This window comes from Kogia breviceps, chromosome 11 (assembly GCF_026419965.1).
Source record: "Kogia breviceps isolate mKogBre1 chromosome 11, mKogBre1 haplotype 1, whole genome shotgun sequence".
Lineage (NCBI taxonomy): Eukaryota > Metazoa > Chordata > Mammalia > Artiodactyla > Physeteridae > Kogia > Kogia breviceps.
In genome coordinates, this window is record NC_081320.1 from 102,668,642 (window position 1) to 102,685,013 (window position 16,372).

The 16,372-nt window shown below is 49.6% G+C and overlaps 1 protein-coding gene across 4 annotated transcripts in view; it reads right to left on the reverse strand.

Moving 5' to 3' along the window:
* Nucleotides 1–5,550: 5,550 nt before the first annotated feature.
* SNTG2 (syntrophin gamma 2) overlaps nucleotides 5,551–16,372 on the reverse strand; it is a 196,594-nt gene continuing 185,772 nt past the window's right edge. For all 4 annotated transcript variants that reach the window (XM_067008273.1, XM_067008272.1, XM_059078848.2 and 1 more), the window contains 2 exons: nucleotides 12,624–12,734; nucleotides 5,551–5,819 (listed from right to left, as the gene is read on the reverse strand). In XM_067008273.1, coding sequence (XP_066864374.1) covers nucleotides 5,688–5,819; nucleotides 12,624–12,734 — 243 coding nt within the window. In that variant the 3' untranslated portion in view covers nucleotides 5,551–5,687. The remainder of the gene's footprint in view (nucleotides 5,820–12,623; nucleotides 12,735–16,372) is intronic.

A 16,372-nucleotide genomic window follows, 5' to 3' on the forward strand; every position in this document is an offset into this window, starting at 1 on the left:
CCCACGCAGGCACACGCACATGTGTGCACACACAGGCGTATGGTACACACACACGCAGGCACGTATTATTCTGGTGGAGCCCATGAATCTCCTGACAAAGCTGGGACAAAGACTGGGCTCAGGGCAGGCAGGGTTTTCTCTCTGTGTGCGAGTCAAGGTAAAAAATACTGTCCACCTGGAGGCAATCGGGAATCCTGATTTCCCTGAAGGAAACGAGGATATTCTTTTTGTTCTGCATTTGCTTTGAATTCCAGTTTTAAAGGAACAGTTTATTCTAGGAGAAAATTTTTTCTCAGGAAAAATATGTATTATTTAGTATTCTTGTCTCTTACTGTGGTGTAAATTTACTGTTGGGTACCAAAAAGCATATATCCTTTTTCCAACCAAATTCTGTATTATCTATTTCGTCATTGCCAGAAGATAAACCACTTTTCGGGAAAGCTGTGCTCGTCTTTTTGTACCGCTGTCTGTCGTGCGGCCACGGCCCGCGGGAAGTTTTTTAGAAACGTGCATTTGGTTTTCGTTCATTGCCAGAAGCGTTTAAGTTTGCTCAGTTCTGAAATACCATTAAGTTGACCTCGGAATGTTGCCTGTGGTTAAATGCCTTTGTTCTCAGTTCTGGGGAGAACGGGGCAGCGGGGCGGAAGGCTCGGGCCTGGGTGTGGCTCACAAGGCGCAGCCCCCGCTTATTTACGGCCTGGGCCTTGGCTGCTCAGTAGGGCTGCGTCCCTGGCCGACTCTGGGCCCCCCTGGCAGGAGCAGCGTCACCTGTGGCCGCGACCCCGGGTCCTTCTGCGCTGAGAGTGCCCGGTGCCCTGCGGGCGACACGGACACGGGGCCCAGGTCCAGGAGGATCGCTGCTCCATGGTGTAAGTGGAAGGCCATCTCGGGTCATTTCTAGGCAGAAATGGAACCTCTGAGGACACGACCCAAAGCCCCTTAATGACCTGTTTGCTCAGATCAGACAGACTTGTAGGAACGTCCCTCGTGGACTGTCCGAAAGAGCAGGAAGGCCGCTCAGTCCCGTTTGCGTGGATTCGTGCGGCGGCTTCCTCCTGCAAGGAGTGGAAAAGGGGCACGCTTTTTATACATGCACTTGGCACTGGGTGAGTGGCTGAAGGTCAGAGCTGGACTTCGCTCCCGGCAGGCGTTTGGGGAGGACAGGCTGGCCCTGTGGGCGGAAGGGGGCTGTGCGCCCCACTTGCAGGGGCCTCGGGGGCGGGCTGCAGTTAAGTGGACAGCTGGCCCCCCGACGGCAGAGCCGGGGCCTCCTTCCTCTTTCTCTTCCCAGGGGTAGCGGGACCTGTGAGCCAACGTACCTCCCACCCCAGCCCGGGTAGGAGGCACCTGTCAGAGCCCAGCCTGCACCCAATGCCCAGGAGACACACTCGAGGGACACAAGCGTCCTGAATGAAAGACAGGACCTCACTCCCAAGGGACTGAGGGAAACACTCGTCACCTGTGACTGAAAGTAGCCTCCTGGGTCCTCATCTCTGTCTCCTGGGTCCTCATCTCATCTACTTTTCCTCACCTTCCGGTGACAAACTGTACGGCATTCGGCCAAACCTTTGCTCTAATTTTACCTCATGCTGCGTTTTGGAACTGAGGCCATTTATCAAAACAAGGGAATATAGCAGAATCGTGGTTAGTATGCACCTTCAACAAAAAACAGAAATAGAATTGACAATCCGAAGCCTGAGGGATCTGTAGGGTTGGAAATACTGAGTAATTCCGGCCTCTGAATACATTTTCATGTGATGGTGTAGATGCTGTAAACCAGGATAGAGCCTCTCTTCCATTATGAAGATGAGTTTTTAATTCACCACTTTACTCTGCTAACGTAGACCTAAGTTAAGAGTGGGAGTTTTTTCTCTCTTTTACATGTTCTATCAGCAATTTGTGATGGAAGTAATTTGATGCAATTTACTTCATGATAATTTTTTCTTTTTAAAATTTGAAAATGAGAAAAAAAATGTTTGAAAAAACTCACTAATCAATCTTTTTGTTTTGACGTTTAAAATTCGCATGCATCTATTTAAAAGATAAATCTACAAATTAAAGGGCTCACCTTTTCAGGTGTGCTGTTCTTTCCAAAGAATTCCTCTGTCCACAATGTTGCATAAATGTTTTCAGATATTCTATGCTGAAAGTTAGACCCCTAAAGGGCCAACATCTGGTTCTACTAGATAGGAAAAGCCAAACACAGCACCTCTCACCCCTGAGAGGTCGTGGGTTGGTGAGTCTGTAACACACTTGGAAAATTCATTATCCACGACTAACAACAAAAGATGAACTCGGCCAAAAATCCAGCCGGGTCAGTGAAAACAAAAAGGAGCGCACACACACAAGCCTGGGGCTGGCCGGGGTGTCCCGTGGCCGGAGGGGCAGGAGGGTTTCTGATGGAGGCGAGCAGAGGTCCCCGCCAGGGAGGAGCTGGTGACATGGCTGCAGCACAGGAACTGGACTCGAGGGGGTTTCCAGTGTCGCATTCCAGCAGTTTGGGTGTAAAGAACATCTCTGTCCAGACTGGATCCTCGTGACCTTGTGAAGCGGAGAGCGTCCGAAGCCTTGACCCCGAGAGCAGTTTGTCCGAGGAGGCCTGTTGCTGATTCAATGTCCTGGAGTCCTTGCGCCCTTGTTTCAGAGCATCCAGAATACGTCTTCAGGATTCCCTGTCGGAACTGTGGCTCCAGCTTGGGGAACACGGCAAAGAGTTTTGTCTGCTTGGCTCACCACTGCAGTCCTCGTTCTAGAACACTCTTTGATTAGGGGCAGAAATCCATTTGAGAGCGGTTCACCCCCAACCCCGTGAGCTGAAGCCCTGGACGGCTCTGAAATCCTGAGCAGGGAGAAGACTGCTGATTCTGCAGCTGATTTTTCTCAGCGTTGCGTCCCGAACGCATGCAGTGGGCAGGTAAAAGGAAAGGGTGAGAGAAGCAGAGAGGCCAGGTGGGTGACGGTGGAGCTGCTTTTTCCGTTCAGCTGAAGAGTCTTCAAAGGTGGTTTTTCTTCCCAAGGGGAGAAAAGAGTTCTAAACCAACACAGGCATTTCTATACCTATCAGCATAAAAATGATGCTAATTTATCCCACTCAGCATATTACTTATGAATTTGAAATGGATGCTGTAGACATACTGTAGGTAGCAGCTTCCTTTATCTTTTAGAATGCCGTTTATATTTTCCTTGCATATTCTGAAGCTATATATGTTCCTCTCACCATTGTTTGGGGTTTTATTCAACAACAATTGTATGTCACTGCACGTGTTGGAATACATTCAGGCTTGGGAACTTCAACTGTCCACTGACCTTTGAAATTAATGACACCAAAAAAACTGAGAAAAACAAAATTAAAAAAAAAAAAAAAAGAAATCAATGACACGGGGAATAACAGTGAGACTGAAGGCTGGGCGGGGAGTTTCTACAACTGTGAACACATGACCCTGAACTCTCTGTGTCTGAATCACCTACGACAGTTAACGGTTAATGGCCCTGAGCATAGTAGGGATTTATCAGTGCTTTTTGAACAAATAAAAGAATGTCTTCCAGGACAGAGCTGTGAGTCGCCTGCACTTCGAGAAGTCACGGAAGTCTGTCCTGACTCTCACCACTTTGAGGAAAAAAAATGCAAAAGCCGTATAAAGCCAGTTAAATTTGTGTCCTTCCTTATTGCTGTGACTGTGTCTGTCCCCCCAGATTCATGTATGGAAGCCAGGCCACAGGGTGCTGGTGTCTGGAGGAAGCGCCTCTGGGAGCTGATGAGGCCGCACGGGTGGCACCTCGTGATGGGATCGGCGACCTTGTCGCACCGCTTCCTCCGGGTGAGGGCTCAGCAAGGAGACGCCACCTGAACCGGGAAGAGGGTTCGGGGTCTGCAGACGCCTTGATCTCAGACTTCGGCCTCCAGAACCGGGAGAAATGAATGTCTGTGGTTCAGAAGCCCCCAGTCTGTGGTTTCTGTGACAGCAGCCCCAACGGAATAAGACACTCACTCTTACCCAAATTTCCAAGTCTGCACTGTTTTATCAAGAGTGAAGAAATTTAAGTCATGTGGGTATTGCGTTTGAATTTTAAAATAAAAACACACACAAAAGAACACTATAAGCCAGATTATGGAAATCCTGCTAACGTGGTACAATTACCATCACATTTATGAATGGTCCAGAGCTTTAAAGGAAACCAGCTTCCTAATTACTATACACAAATCTAGAACTCCTAACCTGTGGGAGACAGTCGCAGTTTATACAGAACGTGTGATATTACAAAATTATGTGTATTTGGAACCAACATGCCAACGTCCTTCTGGAAGCATGAAGGCCACATCCCATGTCTGAACTGACCCACGAGGGTGGATCTCGGCTGCTACTTCGGCCGCCGTCACCTGTCACGTTGGCCTCCTGCGGCCACCTGGCCTCATCCGAGCCCATAGGCTGCACCGGGTCCTCAGCCTCCTCTTGCTGTGGCTGTACGACCAGCCACAGTGCCCGCGCCGAAGAACCTTCCACAAGTGTTTGTTGAATAAATAAACCTACCATCAGCTGTTCACCTCAGACCTCCACGTTTTTCTCACACTAGCTCTGTCGACTCTGTCTCCCTGGATTTAGAGTCTTCTAACTTCAGTGTGGTGCTATCTTCTAGAACATACGCTGTGCTAGTTTTATCCCAGGGTTAGCCAGCTGGGAGCTTTACGAAGTTTCTAGGATGTGTTTTCACCAATCCCGTCTCGCTTTCTGACAGCTGTGCTTCTGATGGGGGGGCCCGTGTTCCTTTCCCCCCGACTGCGAGTCTGCAGGGCTGCCGAGTGGCCCAGTGTTCACTTGTCCGAGGCGGCCATGGTGGGAAGAGAGCCTCCTGAGAGGCCTTTGGAGGCCTGGTCCCATCCTGAGATGGGATCCTTGTCCACAGCCCTGCGCCCAGCAGGGTCTTGGCCACTGAGAGGAAAAGGCTTTTCTGAGTGAAATCAAGTTGGCCGTCAATGACCACTGCATCTCTGTTATCTTTCTCTTTATACATACATACATATATATATATATAGTAGTGTGTATCTGTTAATCCCGAACTCAGAATTTGTCCCTCCCACCCACCTTTTCCCCTTTGCTAACCGTAAGTTTGTTTTCTACGTCTGTGGGTCTGTTTCTGTTTTGTAAATAAGTTCGTCTGTATCATGTTTTAGATTCCACATATAAGTGATATCATACGGTATTTGTCTTTCTCTGTCTGACTGACTTCACGTAGTAGGATCATCCCTAGGTGCTGTATAGCACAGAGAACTATATCCAATGTCCTGGGATAAACCATGATGGAAATCCGAAGGAAAACTTTCCATTCTGGGGGAAAATAAAAGTGGTGAGCTCTTGGCATTTGCGATTGTAAGGAAATGAAGATGGAAATGAAATGTGCGTTTTAGCAGAGTGTGTGCTGCTGGCACCTTCCCGTGGCCTGGAGGACTGTGGAGACGCGGCTTATTTCACAGGCAAGTCGAGTTTCCTCAGCCACAGCTTTGCCCGAGCGGAGGCCGTGTTCCTTGTCAGATGGAACAAGTCCAACCCATCTCTGGAAACTAGTGACATGTTTTATTGGTATCACAACTATAGGATCGTTATAAAATCACACAAAGTCGCAATTTTGTGCAGGAAATATTCATTTCTTAAGAAAATAATTTAAATTTCAGCACTCAACAGAAGCACCGCTCAGCTGCTATACATGTATTTTCTGGCAATACTCTGACTGTCTATAAATACCGGGTCCACCGAGGCCACCTTCGCCGCTACGAAGGAGTGGATGCAGTGCAGAACAGCCGTCAGATCCTGAAACTCCAGTTCCTGCAAGAAAAGACAGAACGTACTTACATATTATAAACATTAGAAGACCACATGACAGAAAATTTAACAGACTCTACGTTCTTAGAGCCACAAGGAAGTTACCCAAGGAAGTGCAAAGGCCCACGAACTAAGAAAGGGGGCTGTCAACACGAACACACTGGTTTTCCGGGTTTTTGCACCGATACCCTGGCAAGTGGGTTTAATCCTTGATTTTCCTGTAACTAACACAGGTTGGCGCTCAGGTCCTGTGTTCGGCGCCCGACTCATCGCGCTGGGTTTTCAGTCAGCCGACGAGCAGCGTCAGGTCAGGACTGCGGCCTCCACCGGAGCCTGCAGAGCCCTCCCGCGGCAGCGCTCACCGTGCTCCGCAGAATGAATCGTGCTAGAGCCTGCGTGTGTGCACGGGCGCCCGTGCACGTGTGTGTGAACGTATGTGCACACGTGTGCCCCTGTACTCGTGTGCCCGTGTGTGTACGCTCTGCGTGCGTGTGTGCCTGTGTGCGTGCGTGCACACGTGTTGTAAGCGTTCGTGCACATGGACGTGCGTGTCTGCGTGCTCGGCAGGTCAGAGAGCTGCTAGCGTGGAGCTAGAGGCTGGGGCACATGGCCCGCAAGTTCTGTCTCACGTTCTGTGAGTTCCGCCCACTGAAGCCTGTCACCCAGTTCCTTTCCTCTGCAATTTATTTGTCCCAATGACCTCGATTTTTATAAAGTCTTTTAACATTTCATGGTGGCTGATACACTGATTTTAAATATGATCTACAGCTTGGCATAATTATCAAATTTTAAGTGTTTATTACCTTGATCTTTTCCTTAATTTGCTAAAACTCTCAGGAAGCCATGAGGGTCTATACTGGGCTCATCAAACTATGAAGACTGAGGTCACCCAAACTTGAGAAAACGTATCTTCTTTTATGATCCTTACTCTCAGGAATGTTCCATCTATCGCAAGGGTGACACTTTCAATGAACGTGTAAGTGTTAACATTGCCCGGATGTCCTCAATACACCTCCTCGAGCGGGAATCACATTTCCTTATGGCGCTACCCATACTTCCATCTCGCTGCGCCAACTGCAGACACGTGTCAAAAACTGGCTGTGAGATGACAGACAGCCCTTCCGAGGGGCGGGAGCCATCCTGGGCTTTTAGCTTTCCCTAATCGTCATCTAATGGCCCAGTGCACGAGGGGGAAATTTTAAAGTCTGTAACCGTTTAAGAGACCAGTTTCCACTCAGCTGTAGCAATTCAGACACAGACTGTATTTCAAAGGGAACCTTAACCACTGTCCTTCCCAAAGAATTCAACATGGAACCTGATCAAAGCTATACTTGAAAGAGATGATGGGTAAATAAGTGAACGAGTCTCTAGAATAAGTGAATACGCGCTGTAATTTCCCTTAGAAAATGCCCCCAACGAGTATAACTGAATGTGACAATTAGCAGGGCTAACCGTGCACTGAACACAATTTCCCGTGTGTGATTCTACAGGGAACTCAGATCGGGGCTCAGCCACTGAGCGTGGAGACAGGCCCACTGAGGGGGTCAGATACGGTCTCCCACTTGTGGACCCTGCGGCCCAGCCAGTGCTGTGCCGGGGCCTCTGAGCTGCAGCATCTGCTGATGGCTGTGGTATTTGTAAATACTCCCCACGGACTGACGACAGGCTGGCAAAGTTCCTGAAACTTCACCGAGTGGCTCCCCATGGGGTGAGACCCACACGGCCCAGGACGGAGCCGGGCCAGGCGGAGGGGCAGTGGTTCCCTCCACAGCCAGCGCAGGAGGCCGTGGAGGGAAAACATGGCTTCCGGTACAACACTGGTACCCAGCCAATGCCGGTCCTCTTCAAGCCATCTCTTAATAGAGCATCATCAGCCTCAAAGGTCAAAAGTGAAGTAGGACACCCCAAATAGAGCGCCAAGTTCATTTTCCAGAGGAGGAGATGGAGGTTTTAGGGTTTTAAGTAACTTCTGTGAGGTGACAAGGCTGCCTAGTCACAGAACTGGCACCGAAATCCAGGACAAACTTTGGTCCAATGGGCCCTCGCTGCTTCCCGACAAAACATTCCAGAAGAAACCTAGTGCACTAGCTCTTATACCGAGCGGTCCTGAAGCATCAGCACATCCTGGGGGCGTCCTGGGAAAGCAGATTCTCAGGCCGCATCCCCCTCGGTGCCTGGTGGTCTGTGTGCCCCTCGGAGACGGAGGCTCTGTGGAGGGGATGTCATCCTGGAGGAGCTCAGGGAGCAGGTGGCACCTCACAGAGGCACCCAGGCCTCATCAACCCTGGAGGAGAGACGTCCAGTGGGCACGGCTGGGGCCCCGAGAGCGGGCGGAGGGGAGGGGATGGCTGGGGGCTGAGCTGCCCTGGAGGCATCCAGCAGGCATGCAGCGGGTGGAGCTGGGCAGGGAGAAGGATTCCAGTGCAAGGTGAAGCAGCAATTGCTGACGTAGAAGCTGCAGCAAGTTATCCAGGAGATCCAGGGGAGATAATTCATAGCACGGCTACTGAACCACTGATCTTCCATGTAGACAGAACCGCCTTGCGTTGGAAGTACTGCCACCTAGGACTTGCATAGCTGGAGAGGAGAAGTCAATTCCTGGCTTCGAAGCTTCAAGGACAGGCTGACTCTCTCGGTGGAAGAAATATTCACATACTGAGGTCCAGAGAAGTCGTTCTGGCTTGTATGTGAATTAACGTAAACTTTACGCTGACTTGAACAATCTGTTTTGTGCCATATTAAACATATATTGTGATGCCGGCGCTTCTCTCCCGGGCTGCCTGTGGGGATGAGGCAGTCGTGCTTACGAAGGACTGAGCACAGCGGCGGCTTGTAACGTACCGGGTGAGATAAAAGATCCCCCCACCCACTGGGCCGCGGTGAAGGCCCGACAGCCCAGGAAGGCTCAGAGGGAGGGGCGGGTCCCCAGCAGGTGTCGTAACCAAGACGACCCTTTGCACAGAGACCCTGGGACACAGCAAACCTTTGACCGACGTTTTCCAAGCAAATGTCTACGGGAAGCACGACGTCCAGGAAGAAAGCTGAGAAGCGGAGTCAAAGGCCAGCAGGCAAGAAACGGCAAGGCGGCCGGTGATGCTGGGCTCTAACCTGGGTGCAGGCGGGACGCGGCTGGTGCACCTTCCCTGTGCCCTCGCGGAGGAGGGGCCCCTGACTGACCGACCGTGCAGGGGACCCGGGAGGAAGGAAGACGGGAAGAAAGGGAGGGAGGAAGGGAAAAGAAGCGCAAAGAAAGGAAAGCTCTGTTCCATTCCAGCTTCCGGGAGAACAGATTCAGGACAGTTTCAGACCCACATTTGGAAGGGGCCGCACTCGCGCGTCCCCTATTCTGTCGAGGCCCCGCTTCACTCCATCTTCAGGAGGAACCTGGCCTTGTCTCCCTCCACCATCTCTCCCCAGTCCGACGCCGCCATGGTCACTCGCTGAAGCCGGCAGCGGCGTCATGTACCCCCGCGCAGCCCCCGCCGTCCACGTCTGACCGTCGGCGCGACTCACGACGCCAAGGAATCGTTTCCAGTGGAGTTTATCCTCCGGATCATCACAGAGTGAAGAACGCCCGCCTCTGTTCCTCCTAAAGACATAAATCACACAGTGCGCGGCCTTCAACGACCAGCGTCTGCCTCGTGGATTCTCAGCTGGGCTCGCCAGAAACCTTCCTGTGCAGGGGTCTGTACTCGTCAGGGATTTTCACGATAATTGGAACAATTTTTTCCTTGGAAACTGATAAAAATTTTTGTGAGTGTATCTGGTAGTTCTTTCAATACTAACTTGCTCTTTCTTTCTTCATTAATTTATTCATTTAAAACACATTTACTAAGTTCTGAAGATAAAAAGCTAAAGAAAAGCTGCCCTTGACGGCTCAGTCTAGAGGCAGAAATGAAATCATAGAGAAATGCGTAAAATACAAACAACGGGCATAGGAAAGGGGTCGGGGGAGGTAGAAGGGCACCGTCCCTCCCTGCAGTGGACCCCAAATTCGGTCCTTGTAACTTAACTGTAATTCGCTTATAACCTATTACGCAGATCAGTAGGCAAGTAAATCCTTCATTTCAGAAAGCTTGTTCACGCTACACTCTTTTTTTAGGAGCAACATGTAGAAAACATGAAAACAAATACTTTCTTTAAAAAAGACTGCAACCGCAAAGCTCCAGCCATTGGCCTCGCTATGGGGTCGGCCCAAGTCCCGGAACTGCGTGACGTTTTTGTAAATAATGGATAGAAAACATAACTTCCCCTCTGCGCTCCCAAAGCCCCAGAAATCCTCCCTCGGATTCCAGCGCATTTTCTCTTTATGCTCATTCCTGAGGCGGCGATCCGGTTAAACACCCCAGAAAGATTCTCAATAAACACTCCAAGGTTAACTGCTCCATGACTATCACTCCCGTAACTAAAAGCTCATTTAACAGGAATAGTTTTCTCCGAAACTCTTGGTTCACTGATGACATCACGCTGCTCTCCCTGCCACCAGCCACAGCCCTGGTTCCTACTCGGAATTCAGTGCCCGGCGCTTGGTTTAAATCCAGAGGTAGCTACAGGTGCTCTCACGGGTTCTAGATTCCCGACTGGCGTTTCCAACCTTCCCTCTGTCTCACAAGCTGTAATAAACGCAGAACATCAGCCTGAAGCAGTTTCTTCAAACCGCCCCCCGTGTTTATTAGAGGCTCTCCACGTGCCTGTTTCCTGCTCCGTGTGACAACGTGGAAACGACTTTTGTCCCCAGTTTCATCCCCACTTGCCAGGCCCCGCGAGGGGTCCCTGGTCCTTGTGCTATACCTGCTGAGACCCCCGCCCCCCTCTGCCCTACTCTCTCGCACCCCACGGCCCCGGAGGGGAGGCCCAGGGGGGCTGCCGGAGGTCCTGGGATCTGGGGGGAGGGGTCACGTGGACATGGGTTCAGTTTGGGTCTCTGGGGAGGTTTGACGTGTCTCACACTCATTTCTGTGTCTAGTTAGCTTATCGCTTTTGCAGTTTTGTATTTTTTTCATAAAGAGACACCTGCAGACTGTTGAAGCTTCAATTCTGCAAATCCTGTATCCGCCCCTGTGGCCTCCACAACTTTCTAGGACTTTCTCTTTTCCTGAAAATGGAAACTGAAGCTGCCTAAACTGAGGGCCACAAAGAAACCGAGTCTGCTTCAGTACACATGCCCTGAAGTTTATGTCATCTGTTTCAAACTGTCTGGTTTAGATCATCCAACGCCTCTACTCCCTTTATCAACACGGATAACCAAGGGTTGACTAAACCTTAAAAAATAAAAATAAATACTTTATATCAAATGAAACAGGAGTCCCTGTGAAAAGGGAACCCAGGTGTCATGTGACCGTGTCCTGGGACACCAGGTGCTCCGGCAAAGCCCCTGGAACCCGTGAGCACAGGAACCCGGGCGCACTGGGGGCTGTAGCTTCCTAAGTGTCCCCGGCTCACACAGATGGCCCAGGACCTGAGCCTGGAAGGGTCCCGGGCTCCTCCTGGCAGCAGTGCCGAGGGCGAAGGGCAAATCAATACATGAGCAGAGGAGGAACTGCTGTGGTAGCTGCATCCACGCAGACCAAGTACCAAACACACAGCACAATCACCTCCAGCCTCCCGCCCCCTCCCCACTCTCCTCTGACCCCCCTCTGCCGGGGGCAATGTCCACCGGACTCCGCTCAGGGTGGCGTGACTGAGCGTGGCCACCTCTCCATCACAGCCCAGGGACCCGTGTCCCTGCCAGCATCACTGTCCCACTGGCTGCCCTGCCGTACACCTCCAGACCCCAAAGTCTTGACACTGGTTACAGTCTGATTTTGACTTTATCCACTCCCTGAATACGATAATGTCAAGCGTTTCTGCACAATCTCAGTCGTACTTAAAAAGTAGATGTGGTGCATTATCTCATTAACCTCAGTGAAGAGATGTTAAAAATTGACACAATATTCGGATATAACAATGTCACGTGAGATGTGTCTCTCTGATGAATTTCATCATAAAGTGCATGCAAAGTGCTGACAGTCAGTTTCCAAACAATATGTGTGTGTAGGTTTTGCATTTTTGTTTTCTCTTTCTTTTGGTTTTGTATATGGAACTTATCCTTCAGTTTGTCTTTAGTTTATATTAAAACTGGGTTGTTGACAACACAGTTATACATAAAGTATAGAAAAAATCAACAGTCGCTGATAGTAAAATGACAGCTCAATGAAATGAATTTGTAAGTTATGTCAAGATCGTTTGAATTAACAGAGTAGTTGTTCCTAATACCACAATCCATCACTCAGTGCAGATTGTAAAACACTTCTTTTAAATATTGACTTCCCCTGTATTTTTTTTTCATTTTTTTTTTGTGGTACGCGGGCCTCTCACTTCTGTGGCCTCTCCCGTTGTGGAGCACAGGCTCTGGACGCGCAGGCGCAGCGGCCACGGCTCACGGGCCCAGCCTCTCTGCGGCACGTGGGATCTTCCCGGACCGGGGCACGAACCCGCGTCCCCTGCATCGGCGGGCGGACTCTCGACCACTGCGCCACCAGGGAAGCCCCCCCCGTATTTTTAAATACTGTTTTTCTGCTAATATTGACTAAGCAAATTGTGATTTTCAGTGGAATCAAATAATGTTTCAATGATTTTACAATTTTCGGATATTAAAGCCTCTAACAGGAGACGTACTATGGGCTCTTGTGACATCCTTGCTGATTTCTGAGGAGGGTTCACACTCCGATTCTGAATGACTTTCCCGAGGCCGGTGGCACGGCCCGTCCACCCTCGGACGCGTGGGCTGACGCGGGAGAGGCCGGGCGCGGGGGGACGAGGTCCTACCTTCTTCTCAATCTGCTTGGTCTCCAGATTCTGAAACAGCAGCTTCACCCGAGCTTTCCCATCATCGGAAGATCCTTTCAGCTGAGAGAATTTAAATCTCCAGAGCACATTCTGTAAAGGAAGGCAATTATCTAGTGGTTTAGACACAAGAGCGCACTTCTTTAATTAACATCTGTCAATATGTTAAATAATCTATTTAAATAAATGTAGACATTTTCTCCGTTACCTTATGTACACCGAGCTCGAGCTCGTGGTGACTTAGAATCTCCACCTTCTCTTTCCGAGTATAAGAGACTGACCCCCTCAAACCACCAGACTTCCTGGGGGTCCCTCCCATCAAGCTCCAAGGAGCCTGTCCTGGTGCCCGAGCGCCCAGGCCCCTGTGGTCTCTTCAATCCCATGCTACCCGCACGGCCTTTCTCCTGGGTTTTCCTTACGTTTAAAAGCACCATAAGCGCTTTGCTCCCTTTTCTTCTTGTGAAACTTAAAAGAATCCACTCCAAGGCCCAGGTCTTGCTACATAGAGTATATGAGACATGGTCAGCAGTGCAGAGAAAATGAAAACCTTTCTCCCGCCCCCTCCCCAGGTTAAGTTCAAATCACTCAATGTTGGTTTCTCCTGAACCAAGCTGAAAAATGTAGATGCTATTACCTCTTAATACTAGTGCAACAATTGCTTAATGTTTGCTAAGGTACTTTAGAGATGATGTGTACTCTATAAATGATTACTCTTCAATTAAAAAAAAAAAAGTCTGCAGCAAATAAAGACTGAACGGCTGCCTTTTATAAAAGATAGTCTTTAATTATAGACTCTTTATGATAGTAAATCTTTATCTTCCCAGAAAAAAATCCCAATAGAGAACAGCAATTATTTTTTAGCAAGCTCTAAGTTTGTATTAAGAGCATTTATTTTGAAATAATGAACATACGTTTCTCTAAGTATCACAAAAGGCCAAGAGGCTGGGACGTGGGGAGAATTTCAGAGGCGCTGTTATCCCATTGGCTCCTTGGCCCATCTATTCACACCCACACTGGCCTCGAGGCTCCTGACACATCTTTCTTTTATATTGAATCTTGCAGCCGAGCAGAGGCTCTGCAGCTCATGGTCAGGTGTCACCACGTACGTTCCTTCTCGATGCTGAGAAGTTGGAACCCCGTGGGGTCTCGGGGAACAGTGACTCCAGTGCTTCTACTTTCACGATAAGTCACTGGGGTCCTTGCACCCTGCTCCCCACTCGGGCACCAGGGCCCTTTCAGGTCGGAGTCACTGGACCCACAGAGAATGAGGACGTTCAGAAGCCGCTTCCATCACCCCTGCGGTAGCAGGCTCCAGAAGGGCTGCTGGCCCACTGAGATGAGCCAGAGAAACGAACCACAGCAACAGCAACAGCCCAGCCAGGAGGGCTCAGCACCAGTGATGAGACTGGCGGCGGCGGGGAGGGCTCTCAGGCCACCTGCAACGCGCCCTCCCGGGCAGCTCCCATCTCCCAGGGCGTGGCCCTGGCTTGCCCTTGGAGGGCAGGGAAAGACGGCTGTGATTTCAGCCTCTAAGATTTTGTGAAAACAGCCCAAATCTCACCTGCCTTTAAAACTACCTGCCCTCCAGCTGTCCTGCCAGGAACGTGTAATCATAAGGGCGTGCATCTAGAGGAGCTGGAGGCATCTGATATCACGGTTTTGCCAAATTCCCCACCAAATAAGCAAGCCCCGGACTGCTCTGAGAACTTCACCTGGTGTTTGTTCAAATTTGCTTATGAAGAAGAGCTCAGTAGTCCTAAGATTCTAGGAATAACCTGCCTAATTATCATTTACATAGTATCATAAATGGCTGTTAAAAAAAAAGAAAGGCAAGATCAGCACAGGACTTAGAAATATGGCAGCAAATGCCAGAACACAGCTAAAATTGTTGAAGGGGGTGCTCTGGGAGTGAGAGTGATACGGGACAGTTCAGAGGACTGCTTTTCCATTATACATCTGTTAGTTCTAATAAGCCTTGTAAAACTTTGTACACGTATAATTTCGATTAAGGTAAAAATTAATAATATTCATTCTAATCATGAGAAAAACATCAGGCAAATCCCAATAGAGGGGCATTCTACAAAATATTGAATACCTAACCAAGGCTATTCAGAATTGTCAAGATCATCAGATACAAGGAAGTGTGAGAAACTGTCACAGTCAAGAGGACCCAGAAACATGGCAACTAAGTGTTACGTGGTATCCTGGATGGGAGGCTGGAAGAGAAGAGGGGCGTGAGGTAAAAACTAAGGAAATCGGAATAAAGTATGGACTTTCATTCATGATAATTTATCAGTATTGGTTCGTTAATAGTTACAAATGTACCATACTAATGTAATTTGTTACTAATAAAGGAAACTACGGGCAGGATATATTGGAAAAAAAAGTTAGCGTAGACAAAAAAGTGCAGAAACCCCTGTGAAAGCCCTGCTTATCATTGAAAGAATCCACAGTGGTGCTCCTCACAATGAAGTCCTTTAGCTGCATCATCGTAACCTGTTCGGCCCGTTAGTTCTACACTGAGACTGTCCTGCAAGGGGATATGAGGGAAATGCAGCTTGTGAGACGTACACACACAGCTCCTTTGCTTCAAATCATGCACTCATGTCACATGGTGGCCCACTGGGGGTGAGGTAAGATGTCCTAAATGTGGGAGCGGGAGGACAGCCTTCGGGGGCGGCCCCCCTCCCTTCCCACAGTCAGGAATCTTCAAGTCACTAATGGCGGCCTCTTTGAACTCCTTCTGAACTTCTAAGTACGTATAAACGGTAATTTTTACTTAAAAAAAGAATTTTCCATTGCCATTATGGATGACATTTCTGCACATTTTACCTGCAAGTGGTTCCAGGTAACAGTCTACCTTGGGGACTCTGCACGACTGGACTTTCCAGGCCAGAACCTGACACGCTGTCCACTCACAGCTCAGAGATGCCACCTTGACTGACCGCGAAGCCCAGCAATGTCCTGGCTGGTTCAGCAGCCTCGGGATGTGTTTGGAGGGGCCCTGAGTCTCCCCAGCCGTCTGAAGGCTGGGGGGAACCCCGATCTCTAGGACTCAATCTTGGAGGACAGAAAATGTCTTTCCAGCATTTCAGTAATTAAAGAACAGTTTTACAGTTAAGCGAGTGTTACAGGAAACATGCTAACGTTTATGTTTTATTTTTATGACTGCAGGAGGTTAATGGTGATAACCTTCCTTTGGAGCAGATTTGAATTAATTATTATTACACACTGATAATGGATAATTGGCATACATTGATAATTATTAAGACGTTCAACAGATAACCCAACTAGCAGTTCCAGAGACTTCGAGACAAGGATGAGGCACTACAGCAGGTTCACCGGCGGGCGTTCTCCTGGGCGGCCCGGTGGACTCACTCTTCACTCCTCCCGTCAGGCCGCAGCCAACTCTTCATTTCCCCGCCTGTGAGCAAGTCAATTCCCTGTTCTTCCCCCCAAACTATTCTTTCTGTTCCTCCACCTGGGCCTCAGCTCAGCCCTGTGCCTAGCAGACGGGTGACGCAGGGGATGAGGCCCATCCCCCAGATACAGAGAGGTCAGCCTTCCGCTGCGCATGGGGACCGCCAGAAGGTGAAACGAAACTGTGGGTGCACGCTGACATTTTTTTTTTTTTTGCTGTACGCGGGCCTCACTGTTGTGGCCTCTCCCGTTGCGGAGCACAGGCTCCGGACGCGCAGGCTCAGCGGCCACGGCTCACGGGCCCAGCCGCT